At 44.3% G+C, this 21,594-nt stretch overlaps 2 protein-coding genes across 2 annotated transcripts in view; one reads left to right on the top strand and one right to left on the bottom strand.

The window, feature by feature from the left end:
- The window catches only part of PDHA1 (pyruvate dehydrogenase E1 subunit alpha 1), a 143,834-nt gene that overhangs the window by 18,899 nt on the left and 103,341 nt on the right, over positions 1 to 21,594 (top strand). The gene's annotated exons all lie outside the window — the stretch shown is intronic.
- The window catches only part of SMS (spermine synthase), a 114,408-nt gene that overhangs the window by 29,836 nt on the left and 62,978 nt on the right, over positions 1 to 21,594 (bottom strand). Inside the window, exons 5-8 of the mRNA XM_078772328.1 lie at positions 10,823 to 10,998; positions 10,302 to 10,456; positions 8,885 to 8,974; positions 5,251 to 5,362 (exon numbers count right to left, since the gene is read on the bottom strand). Coding sequence (XP_078628454.1) covers positions 5,251 to 5,362; positions 8,885 to 8,974; positions 10,302 to 10,456; positions 10,823 to 10,998 — 533 coding nt within the window. The remainder of the gene's footprint in view (positions 1 to 5,250; positions 5,363 to 8,884; positions 8,975 to 10,301; positions 10,457 to 10,822; positions 10,999 to 21,594) is intronic.

The raw sequence follows: 21,594 nt of genomic DNA, 5'->3' as shown, positions 1-21,594 counted from the left end.
TGACATTCATGAGGTAAGTTTTACTTACAGAACTGAGCGAATACAGTATCTACTGTAATCTATGTACCGCACAAGGGTGGGAGGTGTGCTCATTTACCAAGCTGCTAGCTAGCGCTTGCCAAGCCAGCCATTCCTTAAGGGTTTCGAATGGAGTGCTTGCTCAAAGGCTGAAACCACTTGGGGATCTCTCCACAAGAAACTTGTTAAATGAACACACCCAATGTTCTTACTGTAATCTATATACCCCAGAAGAATGACCTTTCCTGCCACTCCCGTAGCGAGCGGGTGTTTACGCCGTAATGACATCATATGCGTAATGACGTTGCATGCCGCCAGACACAAAACTTCCGCTACTTTAATATAAACACGATATATATATTTAACCTCCAGTAACGTTGCAGTCACTACAAATGGATGAGTGTTACGATTAGATTTACTACAATAACAACGTTGCGTTATTATTACGAAAACTATTTTTTTTTTTTTTTTACTGAGATGAATGCCTTACTTCCGCAGTTACATCACTTCAACCCATCAAATTTCCATTCACGACTGAGATTAAAGTGTTATGGTTATATTTACTATAATATTGTCGCGTAACTCCGGTTAACACCAAAGTCGCGGATGGCCTAAACGGTCTTATTGGAGGCAATGACCAAACACGGATTCGGCTATATGCCGTGCGGGAGGAAGGAGGAGAATGGAAGCTGCGGAAGCGCTTAACTGCAGCGCGCCGACGTAGCTCCGGTCCTGTAAGGGGATTAACTCAAGCGGGCACAGGTTTAACAGGGGATGCAAAATAATACAAGGGTTTATTCAAATGAAAAAGGCACGGACAGGAAAAAGCACGCGCCGGTAACAAATATCCTAATCGGGACGTCCCCACACAACAGATTTCGGATACGAGACGAGGGAGATGAATTAATAAAGAAAAACGTTCGTCATGTTTGGGGGAATAGGTAATGGCCTTATCTGTCTTGTCGTCTTCTTCTTGGTTGCCGTCCAACACGGCTCCGTTCGGCCCCGATGTACCCACGAGGCGTTGCTCCAAGCTCCACAAGCGCCGCGAAGGCCCGAGCCAGCGCCCACTCCGTTCGCACACGACGAGGTCCCTCGCTCCAACCTCCAAAGCACCGAGTGCCGCTAGAGACTGCCAGAGCACGAGCGTAGATGTCCAAAACCAAGAGAGCAACTCAACTACTCGTCAACTCAGGCCGTGAACTGCGAACCAACTGCCGAGGAACTGCTCTGAACCAACAACCCTTTCAGACTCCAGATCGCACCGGGACTGCCAGGGCCAGGAATCTGCCACGAATCTCACTTCTGCGCAACTCACTCACTTCACCCAAGTCCTGCCCCGTCTCAAATCCAACTCATCTGCGCAACTTACTCTTTCCAACCAACTCCTCAAACGAACTCGACTGCCTCCAATATGGCGTTCGGCGCTCGTTAATATCACCTTCTTCGTGACGTCAGCCTTGGCGCGCTGCCAACCAATCAGTCTCCTCCACCGACTCGCCCAGGTGCACGCCCAGTGCGTCACTCCCACTCCCTGCTCCTAGTGTCATAGCGTGTGCTATTCGAGGTGGATAGGCCTGTCGGAGGTGTACATGGCGGCGGCCATGCGGCGGTGTCCTGGCTTGGTTTCTTCCTAAATCATGTCAGGGGGGAGGGCGTTATTTAGTGTTGCGCTAAGGATCCGTCGGAATGTCTATGTTGGTCTGCAGTGCCAAAAGGGACAAAGGTTTGGCTAACCAGGTGAGGACACACGGGGGCGCTACTCCTTAATCCCTACACTACTTATCACTCGAACCTCCTGGTAGATTCACAAGTATACATCTTAACCCGACAAACGCCTACACATGAACTTATTACAGGTAGGTTTCCTTACCGCGACACCTCGAAGCATGTTACCTACTCAGCTCTATCTGCTCTACATATCGCTACCCACCAGACATAACAATATTATTATTATTACGAAAACGATACCACTGAAACGATATCACTGTATTAAGAAACCTGGGCTTAATTTGTCCGAAGCAGAAGGTGAGTCATAACGCCTAATGCCTATACGTACCGTATTGTCGTGTGGCTGGCTCAGTTAACACCAAGAATGCGCCACGGATGGATGCGCTTTAATGGAGGCGTTTCCCAATTCAATGGTGGATCATACACGAGACGGAATAAAGAATGCCGCTTACCTTCACAGTCCGATGTCTTCTCCCTGTGGAAATTAACTCAAACGAAACGGAATTAAAGTTGGTTGGGAAAATAATACAAGGGTTTATTTAATAAATATCGGGACAGGAAAATAACGCACTGGTAATAACTAAACCTAGGTTGGGACGTCCCCACTCAGACTTCAGATACGAAACAATGGAGGAATGAATCAAATAAACCGTCGTGTTTGCGTTCGTGTTTGGGCTTATCTGTCTGGATGTGGTCGTCAGGAATTGTCCGGGATGGTCCGCTCCAAGCGCAGTCGTCCGACCGCGCTCCGGTTGGCGCGAACCGCTCGGGCGTCGACGCGAAAACCCCTCGCTTCACGGTCCATCCCGCGCCACACACCATAGCACGCAGGCACCAGGAGCACGAACAACAGGGGAGGATGATCGTCGGCGCTGGTCTCTCCACCAAAGTCCAAAGGCAAGAACAGGTCCAGCACGAAGGGACATTCCAGAGCAAGAGGCAAAGGGAAGAGAGAAGCGGAGATGAAGACAGGCAGAGGCGAAGAGAGAAAATGTCGGTCAGCTAGTGGTTTTACTGGCCGTCCCGTCCTCCCTACCAATCCCCGGGTAGCTTGATGGCAGTCCTCGTGCCCTCCGCACTGATTGGCCGAGCGTCTTGCGCCTTTGGTGTCATTGGTCGGTGGCCAATCACGAGCTCTTCCTTACCCTGCCAATCGGCGCTCTGCTCTTTGTTCGCCCCTCCCCCCTGTCAATCAAGAGTCTACCTGAACGTGGCTATTGCCTGCCTTGCACGATGTTTGTCTTCCATGGCGCCATTGTACGCGGCCGCTTCCTGCTTGTTTCTTCCAGTCAGTTTTATCGTCAGTCAATATAAGGTGGGATTTAATTAATGTGTGCAGCTAAGGGCCGAGCTAAGTGTCTATGGTGCAGTGCCAAAAGGGACAACGGGATAGCGACAGGGGGGGGGATGACATACAAGGGAATTTTACCCATAATCCCTTAACTAATTAGCATGCCCCACCCCCTCGTAACAGGGACAAATATCCAACTTATCGGACATCCGGGCTACAGGTCCCTGACTTACTGTACATCGAGATGGTTCTTCTATCACGATCATCGCAGCAACTACCTATGCAGATCTACCTGGATCTAGATATTCCCCCATACCCCAAATTCATAACAGTATTGTTGGAAGAGCTGTAATGCCGATGCTTTCGATATTTGATGATCATTTTAACAATCGGTTTGTTTGCGTTTCACAATGAATGAAAAGCGTCAAGGTAGAGCATGGTGATTGTGATATATGACAGGTTCGACAATGTTTGGCATGGACGGCATATCATACTAAAATATGCCATTTCGTGTCTATCTGTCTGATGAATTTTTGACGCCAATACATTCTGTCATTACTTAGCCAATCTCAACCAAACTTGACAAGATGACGAAGGGTTACACAATGACGGTTGTAGCACATTCATTTGCACCCCTCCCAAAGGGGGTTTACTGTCCCCGAGCGAGTTTGCCCGCCATTGCCGTCAATGGGGTTGCACGTTGAGGTGTATATAAATGTTAAATTAGCTTTATTGTGGCGTATTTCCAAAGAAGATTGGGAAGGGGGGGGGGGGTGGGGGTGGGAGAAGTATAAAACACAAGGACACTGCAAGGACCTCCAAGAAAGAAGTTGGTATGTCAAAAAGGTGAATGGGGGTGAAATTAGCGGGGGTAGAAAAGATCAAGGTTTTGGATGGGGGAAGATAAGAGATGGTGGTGAACAGCTGTTTTAAAGACCTGGAGGGAGGAGTGGGCTTTAAGAGAGTGGGGGAGTTTGTTCCAGAGGCGGGAGAAAAGAGGAATGAAGGAGTGAAGGTGAGCAGAGAATCTTGATTTTGGCAGTTTAACCATAAGAGGGTTGCAGGCAGATCTCGTGCGACCTGTAGGATTATTTGGGGGACAGATCCCAGAGAAGGCTGGGGGAGCAAGGCCAGAGAGGAGTCAGTGGAAGACAGAAAGACCACCAACCTGCCTGCGGTGAGTAAGTTAAAGGCCCTCGGAGTTAGCTTCATCGCGGGAGATTCCAATGATTCTGAAAGCTTTGGTTTCAACAGCGTGAAGCCGAGCTAGGTGTGAGGCAGGAGCACCTGCCCAGATGGGAGAACAGTATTCCATTTAGCTGCGTATGAAAGCCTTGTATGTGGTGAGGAGCTCAGGTGTGCCAAGGAAGGACTTCGCATGACGGAGGATGCCCAGTCGGCGACTGGCTTTGGAGCCCAGATTGGAAATGTGGTTTTCCCAGGAAAGATAATGGCAGATAGTGAGACCCAAAAGCCTGAGTGACAGAACTTCTTGGAAAGGATTGTTCAGAAAGTAGACGGGAGGGTCTTTTCTTTCCAGTCGGTCTTTTCGGAGAGACATGGTAAGAGTGTGAGATTTGTCAGGATTGAAAGACATGTTCCACTTGTTTGACCAGTCTGATTTTGTCCAGGTCTGCAGAGAGTGAGGAGGCTGCAGACTGCCGATCTGAGGGATGAGGAATGGAGCGGCAGAGAGTGGAGTCATCAGCAAAGAGATAGAGAGGATTTTCAAGAGAGTCAGAGAGATCATTGATGAAGACCAGAAAAAGCACAGGGCCCAGAACGCTGCTTTGGGGAACTCCAGCCTGAACAGGAAGGGGAGATGAGAGAAACCCATTCAGGGCCACACATTGACTACGACTCGAGTGGAAGTCCGCAAGCCATGCGTGGAGATTTCCATGGATACCATAAGTATCATAAGTTTGTACGGATAAGTCCTCAAAACACAAGGAGAGGTAATAATGGCTGACTGAGATGTATTGCAAAGTGAGATAATAGAATCAGCTTACGTGATTAATACCATTTCACATTTTAGATGGCCTGTTTGAGTGGCCATCCAAACTCCTGGATCATGATGTTGGGAACCTGAGTTGAAATACCATCTGCATTGTTTACTCATGTCCATCTATTTCATGTAAAAGAACACGATATCTACTCATGCCATTACCTTGGTCGGATGGACGCATGGATGCGCGCACACGCACACTCACCGTGAGGTGAACCGGACAGGGGTACGGCTGTGAGATCGTTAATGACGTAATCAAACTTTCGATCATCTGCCACATATTTCTGGAGGACTGGCACACAGTCACCAACAATAATCTGAAAAAGGCAAAATATATGGATGCAGAGTTAGGAGAGTCCAGTGACAAAAGTCCTGATAACTGCAATGCAGAAAAAGGCTAAGGCACAATATTTGAGTAATTGGTCAAGACAAAAGCTCAAAAAGGCCACCATTTCAGCAAAGAGGGGTGGGCATTCATTAGGTACTAGACAGCAAATGTACCCGCAGATATTATATCACCTTTTAGAAGGGTGGAATAACATCCCTGACCACAAATGATGCAGCCACAAGTAATTTCATCACCAAAAAGACGAAGGACTTCTCAGCATTACACAATATCTTTCGTAAAGAGTGGGCCACTATCTACTGGTAGGATGGCCAAATTATATATTGTCGCCCAGCGATTAAGACCACTAGGTGACGACTGACCAATCGTTTTTACTCCCGAGGCGAACTTCGAATTCTTTGAGGATATTTTTATGGCGCATGGGACGGAAGGCAGCGAGGTGCTTACCTGAACGAAGCCACACAGGCTTATTCCCGAACCCACAAACAAAGAAACACAACACAACAAATGAAAAATGCAACAATAATGATTTAATAAAAATAAAGCAATGAATGAAATAAATGCTGGGGTGAAACTAAAATTCTCTACTTTGAGGATCCTCCACTCAGACACAAATATGAACACACAGGGGAATGTTTAAGTAAATAAAATGTTTTCTTTTAGACGGCCAGCCTTATCTGTCTCCAAAGGGTTCTCTTCAGCGAGTGGTGGCGATGGTCAAGTTCAGACCTTCCTGCGCCTGAGCGAACAAGATGGCGACGGCCGACGAAGGCGCCAAGGGCGTGAGGCGAGGACGACCCCTCCCTCTCCTCAGTTCCTCCAAGCTACCGAGTGAGCCCAAATGTTGCCCGCCTCTGTTGAGATGCTGCCGGCACAGTAAAAGCTCCATGCTCCTTGAAAAGCGCACACAAATCCCAGCACACCAAACGCACCAACAATGGTGAGCTTCTTGTCCGTGCCAAGCAAAAAAAGCGACCGATAGAGCGACTTTTCTTCCTCTTGCTCGAGGCTTCTCCCGACGTCACACCGACCAATCATGAACCCCTGGGGCGTGGCCTGCTGGTTACGATCTTCTTTGGAGGCGAGGCTTAGTTGTCGAACGACTCGGCCTGCTTGTAGTGGATGGTTGTTGTTGTTTAATGGATGATTTTATGGCCGGCCTTGTTGTAATTGTAAAAACGAAGGGAAAAATAACTGAGGGCATTCACATATTGGGGGAAAACTAATATTAACCCCTATATAATTACCATAGCTTCACCCCTCGTGTGAAGACACATAAACAACTTAAACTCCAGTTTCCCCGACTTAAATTACATCAAGATGACTCCTACTCGCCCACCTATACAATCCTATCTGTACTATGGTATTCCATCATCTACCCCCACAAACAACAATATTCTTGTCCTGATGGACATGGAAGCACTGTAGCAGCAGCATAGCAATGCCCTCTAAAAATGATACAATTATCCCCAGATTGAATTATAAATTTAATCCCAGTCAAACATGCATTCACTAGAGAGATACGTGCACATGCGTGTCTGTAGTTTGTAAATGCTGATCTTCTTTCAAATACAGTAAAGATTAAATAAACTATTTTTTTAAAGATTTAGAAATAGAGAGTTCATAGAACACCTTACCCCATGCAGAATTGGAAAAAAGAACATGGGGAGGGTCTTTGGACTCTTGCTTTGCGTTTCACAACACGATCTATATTTCCTATGAGCCACTATTTTGTCTGAATCTCGATATTCCTCAAAGCAGAGAGCGCAAGTGGCACATTTGATTGTTTGAGATAGTGTAAAATTGAAAAACAATTCTCCAAGTACTGCTAAATGAAGGTTTTTGGAAGTCACAAGAAGGTGATTTGTGTTGTACAATGTTCAAGATTATAATTCAATTAAAATAAAGGCTTTAAAAACTATTAAAAAAAACAAAATTCCGAAGTTTACCGCCGTTGATGCACCACCGTCTTTTACACCACCTTATTCAACACATTAAATGAGGTGTTGTTGTTGTAGTATAGCCCCATACAGTTCTCTCAAACAAGCCCACAGCATGGAGACAGCCGATCGACCTTCCAGGAGCGACCCAGAGATACCCCACATCCAGGATGGTGAACCACCCTCCGCCCTCCCCCCCCCCCCCCCCCCCCCCCCCCCGCCCCTCTTTCACAAAGTCAGGGCCACGACAGGGAGGGAGAGAGCATGAGAGAGAGAGAGAGAGGGAGAGAGGGAGAGAGAGAGAGAGAGAGAGAGAGAGAGAGAGAGAGAGAGAGAGAGAGAGAAAAAAAAGTGAAAGACAAGCGGGAGAGGGGGCCGGTTCATGGGGACTGCACGGCACTGTTGCTGCCTTGAGGATATTCCGGGCAGCAGGGATGAATGGGGAAGATTTGGCACCCGACTTGCTTTGGGGGTGGTAGAACCACCGTGAAGAGGCATTCCAATAGTTGCCGTTACATTATTTATTTGTGCTTGTTGTTTGTGTTCTTTATGATATCCCTAAAAATAGTAAGTTTCTCGTTTGGAATGATAATCAATTTTGTTTGACTGCCGGACAGACAAAAAGAGAAAAATAAATAAATAAAATTGCACCCGCGTCTTAAGGAAGTGGTTCAGTTTGGCATTTTCAATATGAACTAAATATAAAATAGACAGCCTACAAAGGAACAAAACCCATTAGAATTACCCTTTCGAAACTTTTATAATTAAACATGGTGGGTTAGAAAGGTTCTTCTTCATTTTTGACAGGATGGAATGAAGGAAGGATATAGCCAAATATTGAAGCGGCTTCACTATTTAAAAGTTACCTTTCACCTCTCTGCACATGCGGACTCAGAACGAGATTTCTTATAATTTGTCACATTCGGAGCCAAAATACGACCTAACTGCAGGTTTGTGTTCTGATTCATGTTCTACAGTGTTCAAAATAGAAAGTGCAATTGAAATCAAGTATTCCCTCAATCACAGACTGATGTTTCTTGTATTGCCTCATCCTGCTGTAAAATAAGGAACAATCACTCAAGAGAAATGCACAAAATCAAGGTTTCAATCAAACACAAAATCATTAAACTACCCTGAACTGATGATTTGTGAGAAAGGCTGATACAATTTTTTGTTTCCCTTACTTGTTCTGCTTGGTGTTGGCTTAGCGGTTAGGGTGCCGGCTTGGGATCCTAGGATCCTGGGTTTGAATCCCGGTCGATTGCTAAATTAACACCAGGGGGGTTGACTCAGCCTGTCATCCTTCCGAGGTCGGCAAATTGAGTACCAGCTTGCTGGGATGAATGATCCCGGTGTGTACCTCGGTTTAGAATAGGTACACCGTATCCCTGCGCATCGTCAGAGGCGACTCAGGGTTGGCGTCAGGAAGGGCATCCGGCCATAAAAACATTGCCTCAAAACAGGGAACCATGATTGTCATGGGGCCCGCAAGGCTAACCCCTGCTCTAGCGGGGAAAATTGCCTTAAAACGATCATTCATTACTTGTTCTCACCTCGTATCCTTTTCCCTTTAGTTTGTCGAGTGAATCTTCACAAGCACCACGCAGGTGGGTACGGCATGCCAACATCACTTCTGCATCAATGTGAAAATATCAAGGGTCAACACAATTCAGTGGAAAGTCATTAAAGTGCCTCAGAGTGATTTCTGGAATAAAATCGCCTCAAAACTGCTATTTGGTGTGGTGGCAGGAAGGGATGCACACTGTTTGTAATATACAGAAGAGGTTTGGGATATACTGTCCTTTATGCAACAAAGTGGATTGAGAAAATATTTTGCCTCCTTTCACAAGTGGGCCTTTGCTCTGTTACAATGACTATTCAGATGTCACCAACAGATTAAATGGGGTATATAAAAACTTAAGTTATTACCTACACCACCAAAGGTGGATGGAGGTTATGTTTTCACCCCTGTCTGGCTGTATGTCTGTCTGTGAACAAGATATCTCAAAAAGTTGTGGACAGATTCGGACGAAATTTAACAGAGAGGTAGTGTATGTGACAAGGACGAAATGATTAGATTTTGGTGAAGATCCGGATCCTATAATTATTGAAGTGATTCTTCACCATCGAGAGATAGGGCCAAAAATGATACATAGCAGGATATCTCAAAAAGTTGTGGATGGATTTGGACGAAACTTGGTGGACCGGTTGTGTGTCTGACAAGGACAAATAGATTCGGTTTTGGTGAAGATCTTAAAATGGATTCGAATACGAGCATTATTTAATTTTTAAGTGATTCTTCACTATTGAGAGATCGGGTGAGAAGCGATATAGCATAACATGATATTTAAAAAAGTTATGGATAACTTATGACTATACTAGGTGGATGAGTTTGTTAGGTGACAAGAACAAGCCGATTAGATTTTGGTTCAGGTCCGAATCCAGATCCGGCCTATCATTGGGATACAAAACAAACTGTTCAGCCCGGCGGAGGTATGCGCTCCACCGAGTGCCATTATAATAATGGTAAGCAAATGTTAAATATGAATGTGCGACATGTAGATACTAGAGTGGAGTTGCTACCATTTGTGAAGCGAATGTCACACATCTCAAATAACAATGCAACAAAAGAAATTCATAGACCGCAAAGATAATGGGATGAGGACACAGCACAGGTATTTTGGGCTAAATGGCCAGTTCCAGCTTCACAAGCTCCCTTGAATAAAAATGATCATATAACTCCAAAGGCTTGTTTTTAATTAAATACATTTTATAATAAAGATTTTGTTAAACTAAATAATTAAATAAACAAGAGGAAAGAAGAAAATAAAAAAGTGACAGTTATAGAGAGACAAATGGGACAACAAAACAAATGGTTGTCATCATTCGGGGAGTCAAAACTAATTGACAAAGGAGGGATACAAAGTACATTGGAAGAAGGTAAGCAAGCTGCAGGACAAATAAGGATATTTCCAACATGGTGATAAATCTTGCTTCCTTCTTTCTGAGTTGGTTCAAAATAGCACCATCTCCACCACCAAGTACCAAAACATCTTTGTCATGGTATTCAAAACAGCCATCTCCTGTTATTGCATCTGTGTATGCCAGGTCACTCTCTGCCAGATCTGAGGAGACAAAGTAAACATAAGGAAGACGTTCCAATATGGCAAAGCAGTTTTCCGACAGGAAATTGCATCAAAAGTTGTTCTTTTGCAAAGGCACTATGAACTAGCATTAAATTTATGTGAAAATGTTGCATGCAGCAGCAAAGTACAATGGCTAAAAGTATCATATCAATTAAATATTTTGGCAATGCAGACGTGTCACAAATTTCAAGATATCACAATACATTTAGCAGAAATCCAGATTTATCGGAGGTTAAATTAATGAAAGAATGGGCAAATAAGAAAAGGTAAGGAGGAGAAATCAAAGAAAACAACCAAAAGAAAAAAAAAAAAAAACATCAAGAGCATGACAAAGTTGAGCCTCACTCAAATCCCGATCAAGCAGCAACATAGACCCATATTGTTGGCTTCGAAGAACTTCAATCTGCTGCAGGCCAGAGTGAGAATTCCAAAGGGAACATTGAACATCATATTGAATGAGGCGCCCATCTGACGTAGATAAGTAGGGATCCCATGGACCACCTCTCAACAGAGGAGGTAACCTATGGGACAGAGGTGAAGTACACACGCATGTGCAGACTCATGTATGTTAATTTCTTAAAACGTAGTCTATTTTAACCAGAGATTCAAGGTAGCCCAACTGCTTAGTGATGCAGGGTACTCACCAAAGATTGAAGAGGCTTCACTATGTAATTACCTCCGCCACCAAAGGTGGATGGAGGTTATGTTTTCAACCCTGTATGTCTGTTTGTTTGTCACTTGCCGGAAAAGATTCCGGCAAGTATGCTGGTTGGTTTGTCTATCTGTCTGTCTGTCTGTCTGTCTGTCTGTCTGTGCGCAGTACTATGTCTACATCATTGCACATAGCATCGCCATACTTTACACACATATATGTCTTGCCCTGGAATAGACTGTGCCCAATTTTTAACTCTCTAGGCCCAAGGCCTCCATAATGATGTCATAATTCGATAATTCGACAAGTACAAAACTTCATCCAATAAAGATGCAATTTCTTGAGCGCCATGTCGGCATAAACTGGTGGAGAAAAAAAAAAGAATGACGTCATCAGTCACGAGGTTCGGCCGCCATCTTGGAAAAACCGAAAAACTTTGCACCTCTTTATCTCCGAAAATGCTGAATAGAAAAGAAATTGAGACATGGCTCATTGTAAAGAACTCTCCATGGGGAATAAAATATGTTAATGATGATGTCATAGGTGCCTCCATTAATCCATTATGACGACATAATTCGACAAGTACAAAACTTAATCCGATCAAGATGAAATTTCTTGAGCATAATCTAGGAATAAATTAGTTTAGAAAACAAATAACGACGTCATCGGTCACGTGGTTCGGCCGCCATATTTGTCCAAAATGGCCGATAAAAAAAGTACATTCTGGTAAGTCTCTGACCAATTTCTCTCTGACCAATCTCTGACCAATTTTTCATTTGTCTGTTTGTCTGTTTGTCCGTATGTGAACAAAATATCTCAAAAAGCTGAGGACGGATTCAGACGAAATTTGGTAGCGATGTAGTGTGTGTCAAGGACGAAATGATTAGATTTTGAAGAAGATCCGGATTCGGATCCAGCTACTAGAATTTTTAAAGTGATTCTTCACCATTGAGAGATAGGACTAAAACGAACATAGAGCAGGATATCTCAAAAAGGTATGGACGAATCTGGACGAAACTTCAATTTCTTCAAATTCAACGAAACTGAACAATTCAAATTTCAACGAAACTTCAAGAAAACAACAAAACTTCAAACTCTTCAATCCCACTCCTCCCTCCAGGTCTTTAAAACAGCTGTTCACCACTATCTCTTATCTTCCCCCATCCAAAACCTTGATCTTTTCCACCCCCAACAATTCACCCCAGATCCACTTTTTTGAAATACCGACTTCTTTCCTGGAAGTCCGAGCAGTGTCCATGTGTTTTATACTTCTCCCACCCACGCCCCCGCCCCCCTTCCCATGCCTGCTCCCCCAAGTCCCCTACCTCCCACAGATCTCACGATGTCCCTGTTCTCTACTGTTGTACTTGTGTGCTTCCCTCTCTTCCCAAATCAAAAATCTCCCAAATCTCTACCAAATCAAATCAAAAACCCATCTTGTCTCCCCGCTCCTTTTATCACATGTTTCATGTGTTAGTTTTTGTTTTTGTGATTAATGTTAGCTCTCACACGAGTCTCGATGTTTTATACCAAAATAAATAAATAATAATAATAATAATAATAAAAAATTGGTTGACGGGTGTCTGACAAGGACGATTCGATTTCGGTGAAGATCTTAATATGGATTTGGATATGAGAATTATTAGATTCGGATATGAGAATAAAAACATTGCCTCAAACAGGGAACCACGATTGTCATGGGGCTCGCAAGGCTAACCCCTGCTCTAGCGGGGAAAATGGCCTTAAAACGATCATTCATTCATATGAGAATTATCTAATTATTTAAGTGATTCTTCACCATTGGGAGATAGGGCCAAAAACGATACATAGCAGGATATCTCAAAAAGTTATGGACGGATTTGGACGAAACTTGGACAGGTTGTGTGTGTGACGAGGAAGAATCGATTCAATTTTGGTGAAGATCCGGATCCGGATCCAGCTAGTAGAATTTTTTCAGTGATTATTCACCATTGAGTGATATGGCCAACCAGGCGGAGGCTTAAAGAGGAAGAAATTAGGTTTTGAGGCAAAACTTGACTGTTGGATATTGTTTTGTGGAAACGGGAGGGGGGGGGGAGGGGGGAGTTGGGGCGAGGGTGAGTCCAAAGCTAAAACATTTTAAGAGTAGTATCGACAATGTGCATCGCATCGTACTTACTTTTTCCACACGCAAAATTTGCATTAATGTTTATATAAATTATACGATGGACTACAAAATGTAAATGTTTCATGATATTTGTTATATTATATCACCTTTATCCATCAATATTGTTGAAATGAAGATCAAATAGCTGTATGTTGAAATATGTTGAAAAAGTCAAAACTATACATGGGGTGTACTTACTTTTTCGTGTGTGTGTGTGTGTGTGTGTGTGTGTGTGTGTGTGTGTGTGTGTGTGTGTGTGTGTGTGTGTGTATGTATATATATATATATATATATATATATATATATATATATATATACATACATACACACACATTAGTTGAATGCACCCGGCATTGCCCAGGTTCTTTTTGAATGAATTTAATCTTCTGTACATAGGTCTTACTGCTGCTATAAGGCCAAGTAAAAAAATAAAAATGTTTCTCATCCGGACTTTTTTGAAAAAGGAGGAGGGAGGCCCTTACTATTTACTATTTTCATTTTTTTTGCTATTTTTTTCCAAGATGGCTGCCATGAATTGAATGACCACTGTGGCTGACTTAAAGACTCTATAGTTTGTCCAATGTAATGTGAAACATGCCAGTGTTGATTGTTACCGAAAGGCCTGTAATTTCAGGCCTACTTTATATAGTAGGCCTAATCTAGGCCTACTTTATTAACTACAACAGGGCCTAGATACCTAGCTTCTCACTCAGAGACCCACGTTGTACTCCCACCTCCCACCATTAAACCTACATCATAGGGTAGGACTATGGCCTGACTGTATTCACACTTCAGAATACACGAAACTACACTAGTACTCGGCCATCCAAGTATAGCGTTACAGCTACATATGGATTTTTTAATGCACCAAGTATTTAAAAACAAGTACACTAGAAAATGTATGTCTTGATATGGCTTAAATATTTACGCTATATCACGACGCCAACTTACTTTCGTTGTTTGGTATCCATCACCAATGTCATCTCCATCGTCAAATTCTCCACTGGCAAATTTAGCGAAGAAATCGTTCAACGTTCGCTTCTCATCTACAACTGATCTCGCGAACCAAGACTTCAAAACTTTTGTCGACGAACGTATGCTTACACACACGAATATCGTCATATTCCCTACTCAAATTTGTACCATTAAAAGTATGAAATGCAAGATTTTTACACGTAAATTGCACTTGCCCAGTGCACAACCGCTGCGAGAATTGACCGTCTTTAGCACAAAGTGTCTGCGACTCTGCGTGAAGCCTAGCATGTATTAACAAGGAAGGTCCGTTAGAGGGCGGGATCCATAATAGTTCAGATCATAAATGCACAAGATACGATCAGCAAACGCCCAGAAACGGCCAGTTTTAGACCGAGTTTCTTCGCAAAACGATTTTTAAAAAAACAAGTATATATTTAAAAAAAATAGTATTAAATAGTAAATAAAAGTAGGCGACGACTAAAACGGAAGCGGGCGGGGACGAGAAACATTTTTTTTTTTTTTACTTGGCCTAATTCAGCTTCTACTCGCGCCCATAGAAGATTGACTACTATAATTCAGCTCAGCTTTTAATTGCGCAATGGGCCCAGCCCGGCCGAAGCGGCCTCGCTACTTAGCCTATAACCTTCCCGGGGCCCATCCCGACATTTTTAGTTCTTTTTGAATTAATTTACTACTATAATTCAGCTTTTACTCGCGGCCGTAGAAGATTGACTACTATAATTCAGCTCAGCTTTTAATTGCGAAATGGGCCCAGCCCGGCCGAGGTGGCCTCAACCGGCCTCACCACATAGCCTATAACCTTCCCGGGGTCCGTCCCGAAAGGAGTGGTCAAGGGTGACCAATAAGGGGCTGTCACGACACGTGACCCCAGGCGGCCAATGGAGGCCCGTGGAACGTTCGAGTGGGGGTGGGGGGTCTGGGGGGATAAAACCCGGCCCGGACCCCCGCACTCTCTCTCTTGCAGATGCTGGCTGACGCTCTCTTGCAGGCACTTTTGACTCTCTTGCAGTTGCCCCGATCTCTCTGCCTGGATTCCCTGCACGTGCGCTCTGCCTCGCTGACCTTGAGATACGCTCCTCGGATTCCTGCTACGTGCACGACCGTGATCAACGCCCCTGCCGCAAACATCCCCGGCTGTAGTGTCCTGGGTTGTGTGGTCAGATAAGGGAACAATATTTACCTGCTGGACAAAAGTACCATTTTTTGTGTGTGGGTTCCCTATCATGCCTACAAGCAATTTCAATGAGACAATCGAGATCGGTTACTATACGCCCACAAGAGGGCGCTATGTACGGTAGGGGAAAATGGGCGTCGCCGCAGTGCGGAACCGACGGGAACGCCCTTTTCGTGCTTCATTTTCCGATGGAGGCAGAGCATTTCTTCGCAAAATGGCGGCGTTAAGTGCGATTTTGAATAATTTTGAATTGTTTTGAGTATTTATTGATGCAGTTGAGACATTTTGAAGGTTCAGATTTAGTAAAACTAGCTGTTTAGCTGTTTAGCTGATGTAGCACGTAGTATTTGTGAGTCTTAATCCTAAATACACATCTGTTGTGGGCAATATGTGACGAACAAGACGTTTTTTTTGGTTGGATTTTTTTCTGTTATTTCCGAAAAGAAACGATGTTGTTACACCCATAGCGAGCGGGTGTGGGTAGCAGGGAAGTAATTTGGCGAAAAGGGTCTGCACATGAGCCATTTCAGCTTTATAATATGCCATTTATGTGCTCTATGTGGAGTTATTCTCTGTTAACCTCCCTCCCACCACGATAAATGTTGGGCCCGAATGTAAAAAAGGGAGGGGTAAGGCAAGTCATCCTACCATTATTTTTTGCTCTCGCGACTCTCCAAATGTGGTTTTGAAAAAAATACCATCCCCAGAGAAAAATAGACAATGCTTAGAACACCCATTTTGAATATCATGTGTTCTGCACTCGCAGAACACCCTTTCTCCTAGTGTGTATTTAGTAAATTTAGTTTAGTTTAGGGTTAGTTTATTTAGTTTAGTTTTTAATTTAGTTTAGCCTGCTGTGTATTTAGTAAAACAGACCATCCCCTGTTGTGACAGCAAACCTGACAGAAATTGCTTTTTTGATGGATATATTCTATATAGCAATTAGCTATTTCAAGTGAAGTAGTTAAATTACATAATTACATATTTCTATCAATTCTTCAAACCTTTTCATGGGTGGATAGGAACTTTTTATTATGAGGGGTGGCAGATATTTTAGATGAGTAGGTCAGGGCGCCTCGAGCTGCTGGGGTTCGGGGGCATGCTCCAGAATTTTCACTATAACAAAACAAGTATTTTATTAAACAAATTTTTTGGGGATACAATTCTGTATTGAGATATTAATTGTATCTTTTGGTCTCTTTCAGTTACTCGTGGAGGCCGAGACCAGCCGGCCTACCGACTGGAATAAGTGCCTGATTTGTCAGAAGATAACTCAGGAAAATCTGAGATGCCCGCTGGATGCGTTCAACAGAAGGGATGAAAAGTCGGAAGCGTATACTAAATTCCTGGAGAACGTTCGCATATTCCGAGAGCTTGAAGCTATGCCAGTAAATGTGCCCTTCATCCCGGAGGACGTTAGCAAGCTGATCTCAAACACCGCGAAGTGGCACAAATCGTGCTACTCAAAATTCAACGATCAAAAGCTTGAACGAATTCGGAAACGGGCCAGCCTGGACTTCGACGACGCCGCCACAACTGCAAAACATAGCAAACGTCACGGGTCTGTGGACGACACAAAGCGACAATGTTTGTTCTGTGGCAGGGACGGTACAGTTGGAACTGATTCTCACGAGTGCATGACTTTTGGTGCTGATAAAAAAATTCGCCAAATGGCCACAGAATTGCAGGACGGCGATTTATTAGCTAGATTGACTGGAGGTTCTGATTTGATTTCAATCGAAGCAAAATATCATTTCGATTGCCTCACGAAGTTTCGGAATCGCCATCGGTCACTGAAAAGAAACGAACAAAAGACATCGGCAGATGAGTCGGAAATGATGTCCCAGTCGCGAGCTCGTGTTGAACTTTTCACGTATGTTGAAAACTCTGTTATGAACGGTCAAGTTGTGTTCAAACTCAGTGAATTGTATGATTTGTATCAAGCTCGCCTTAGTGACCTCGGTATAGACAAGCTGACAAACCGGAGCAGACTAAAGAATGAAATACTGGAATACTTTCCGGAAGCAACGACAGTTTCTGAAGGACGCAATTTGTTGATAGTTTACAGAGATTCGCTATCGTACTTGCTGAAGGACCATATGACGTCACGGGACTATGATGAAGAAGCACGTACACTCATGAAAACTGCCAATATCATTCGCAGAGACCTGTTCGAACACAAGAAATTCACCTTTTCTGGAAATTTTCATCCGGGATGCCAAAAGGAAGCCATACCCACGTCTCTTCTGTCAATGATCGCAATGATCTTGAATGGGTCGGACCTGAAGGACCAAACTAAAGTGGAGTCACAAGCGTGTTTGACCGCGTGTCAAACAATACTTCTTAATGCCAAGAAAAAGGGAACTGACACAGATCACGGCCACAGGCACACGTATCCTCCACCGCTGCCGATCTATATTGGCCTGAGAATTCACGCACAGTTTCGAGACAAAATACTCATTCAGGCCCTCTTCAAGTTAGGGCTCAGCATTTCTTATTCTCGTGTCCTGGAAATAGAGTCGGCAATGGCTGTGTCTGAGTGAGCGATTCATTGAGGATGGTGTCGTGTGCCCAGTTCAGCTCAGAAAACAGATTTTTACTGTCGCGGCTCTGGACAATATTGACCACAATTTATCCTCCACATCCGCTACATCTTCATTCCACGGCACTGGTATTTCATTGTTCCAGAAGATTTCAGAAACCAATCCCGGTGAAGTTAGAGAACCGATAGGATTTCCACCAAAGGGTACCCAGCCGCTGATGCTCAAGAGCTTTCATGATGTCTTGGAAGTGCCAACAAACGTAACAAAATGTGAGTACATGCCTCCCGCTACCCAGCCATCTTTGACGCCCGCAGAAACGGAAACAGTTGGTGAAACTGCACCGGAGCTCAGCAAGTGGATAGATTACTGCATCCAAAAAATGCGAGAATGCGAAATTTCTCAGGGAGATATGGTAACATGGTCTGCCTTCCACGCCGCTCTCCAAGACTCCATAAATTGTACAACGATATCAGCTATGCTTCCACTGTTCTACGAAAAGTCTGCAACACCGTCGATGATCAAACATGGTATGGACGTCGTTAAAACGGCCATCAATTTCTTGAACCCTGGACAGGTCGCGGTTCTTACAGTCGATCAGCCACTCTATGCCATTGCCAAGTCAATACAATGGAAATGGCCTCTGGAATACGGTGTGGAACATTTCGTCGTCATGCTGGGAGGGCTACACATAGAAATGTCTCTCTGGAATATCGCAGGAAATCTCCTTGACCATTCTGGGTGGACAGACGCTCTGACGAAGGCAAACATCACGGGGTCCGGTACTGCCGAGTCATTCTTGAATGTCTCTCATCTGAAGAGAACCAGGTGAGTTTGCTCTGAGTATGTAGTTTGTAAAGTGACGACACTGACGATTTTTTCCATCTTAACGATTTTTTCTATTATTATGAACACATAATCAATTTCCTCATCTTTATACTTACAGACACGCACACCAGGTTACTGTCATCTGCTTGTCTCTGCTGGAACAAGACGCCTTTATCGCTGACGGGGCTTCGGACGATGACACGATTACATTGGAATCCTGGCGAAAACTCATGTGCAGGCAGCACCCGACCTACTATTTCTGGGATTTGGTCCGACGATATGAGGTACTCGTTTTGACCATGGTGAAGGCGCACAGGGAGCGTAACTTTCAACTCTTTCTGAGAGTTTTGGAGGAGGTAATCCCATTCGCTTTCGCATTCAATCATACAAACTACGCTCGGTGGTTGCCCGTGTATCTGAAGGACATGAAACTGCTGCCGGACGAAGTAGCGACGGAATTCCAGAATGGCGGATGGGTGATTGCAAAGACTTCGAAGAAATTTTCAACAATCCCGATCGACGAGGCGCACGAACAAATGAATAAAATCGTGAAGGGATGTGGCGGTGCCATTGGTCTCCTTCAGAACCCGGCAATGTTGAGACAATGGCTCTTGTGTGCCCCGGAACAGTCACGCTTATGAATGCAATTTGAAGCGGATCTGGGACTGACTACGGACTTATCAGATGAGAATTACGATTCTGGATTCGCCAGTCAGAAAACTTTTCATAGACAAGTTCGGCTTCTGTATCGAGCTATTGCAGATATGGGGAATCCGTTTTCGGACCATTTCCCTGAGCTGATCAGTCTGAATCGAACATGTGCCTCGGAGACCGCCATTGACTGCCTACGGACGCTAGAGAAGATCGGAACTGAGAAATTCCAGTGTTTCGTCAAGGATGTACTCACCGAAAAGTCGACATCTATTCATCAAACCATCAAGAGGAATAACATCCAGCTCTTCAAACCTACACCGAAAGCGGCTTCCAAGACAAAAATTAAGATGGCAGAACTGAAAGATGATATTTCTGTGTTTGGACAGTTGTACGTGTCAGTCCAGAATCGATCAGGAGACATGGCGGAATTTTTTCCGCATGAAAGCAAATCCTATCCTCCCTCGATTTCTGATCAGGGTAAGATGTTTTTTACCACGAAATCCCAGCTTCTCAAATGCCTACTACCGAAAAATGACAGTGAGGAACCACCGAGCGTCTATGATTGCAAAATAATCGATGGAGCCGTAATGATTCATTCGCTACCCAGAAAATCGGCGTCAACATTCCAAGATTACGCTCAGCACATATTCAACCCATATCTATGTCAACAACTCCGTACATCCAACCGCCTTGACGTCGTTTGGGATAGATTTCTTCAAGACAGTCTGAAGGAGGCAACTCACGAGAAGCGCGGTACAGGCTCCCGACTCAAAGTTGGTAACCAGACTAAGATTCCCGCCAAGTGGGAGGAATTCCTGAAAGTTTCAGAAAACAAAGAGGAACTATTTGCCTACCTCACGGCTGAAGCTACGAAGATGGCACTTCCACCTGGAAAACGACTTGTTATGACAGGTTAGGAATTCTGATGAGAAACCATTATATGACAATTTCCTACCCACTACATTTTGTGAAAGCATTCTCGTTTCTAATTTTGCATTTCTGTGTTCATTTCAGGGCAAGATGCTGAAAGCGATTTAGCCAGATGTGATCATGAAGAGGCCGATACGTGCATTGTGGTTCACATCCTGGACGCCCTGCAAAGTGGACATAGCCTTATTCAAGTACGCTCGGTGGATACGGATGTGGTTGTGATTCTTCTTGGCGTGTACAGTAAACTGCGGTCTCAACACGATGACCTTCAGCTCTGGGCATGGGTGCCCACTGCACTTGTGTGGACATAAGATCGCTCTCTGCTACTCTCGGAGATCGTGCCGAAGCGCTTACAGCCTTCCATGCCTTTACTGGATGTGACACCACTTCTGGGTTTCACTGGTCGAGTAAGAAGAAAGCCTGGCGCGTATGGGACATGCTACCCGAATTGACATGCTTTTCTGGCTATAGCACGAGAACCGTTTCTGAATGTGACAACGGAATCGCCGGTCTTTGCCGTCCTGGAAAGGTTTGTCGTCTTATTGTACGACAGCAAACTCAGTACAACTTCCATCAATGAAGCCAGGATGATGATGTTCAAGACCAAACCAAGACCACTGAACAAACTGCCACCAACACAGGTAAGATTGAAAATATCAAGACAGCGACTAGACAGACGCGTAATGAATCCTCAATTTTTCGCATGCGCATTCTCAATTTCATTTCACTTTCTGACTTTCTTATCTTCATTGCCTCTTTTCAGAACGCGTTGCTACACCACACCAGACATGCCGTATATCAGACAGGTATATGGACAATGAGCACAACCCCAACAAGACCAACAACGTGCCCCTCGGAATTCGGATGGGTCAGGTGTGATGGCGAGTGGCAGCCTCTGTGGATGAAGCAGCCCGAGGTCTCCTTGGCATGTCGGGAGTTCATCAAGTGTGCCTGTGCTATGCCATGCAAAGTCTGCTGCTGCTTCCGTGCTAATTTGAAGTGCACCAGTCTCTGCAAATGTGCGTGCCAAAAATGAGTCCTATTGCATAATTGCAATATTCCTCAAGCATCCAGTCTTGTGGTATGTCCAGTAAAACTCGCCAAATTTCACCTTATTGCCTGTTAAACCTCATGGTGAACACCGATTGTCATGTACGAAACATCTTGTAGCCACTCATGGCTTTGGAGAAACATTTC

Source organism: Myxine glutinosa, chromosome 2 (assembly GCF_964187855.1).
Source record: "Myxine glutinosa chromosome 2, kmMyxGlut1.1, whole genome shotgun sequence".
Classification (NCBI taxonomy): domain Eukaryota; kingdom Metazoa; phylum Chordata; class Myxini; order Myxiniformes; family Myxinidae; genus Myxine; species Myxine glutinosa.
This window is presented reverse-complemented; position numbering and strand designations above follow the sequence as displayed.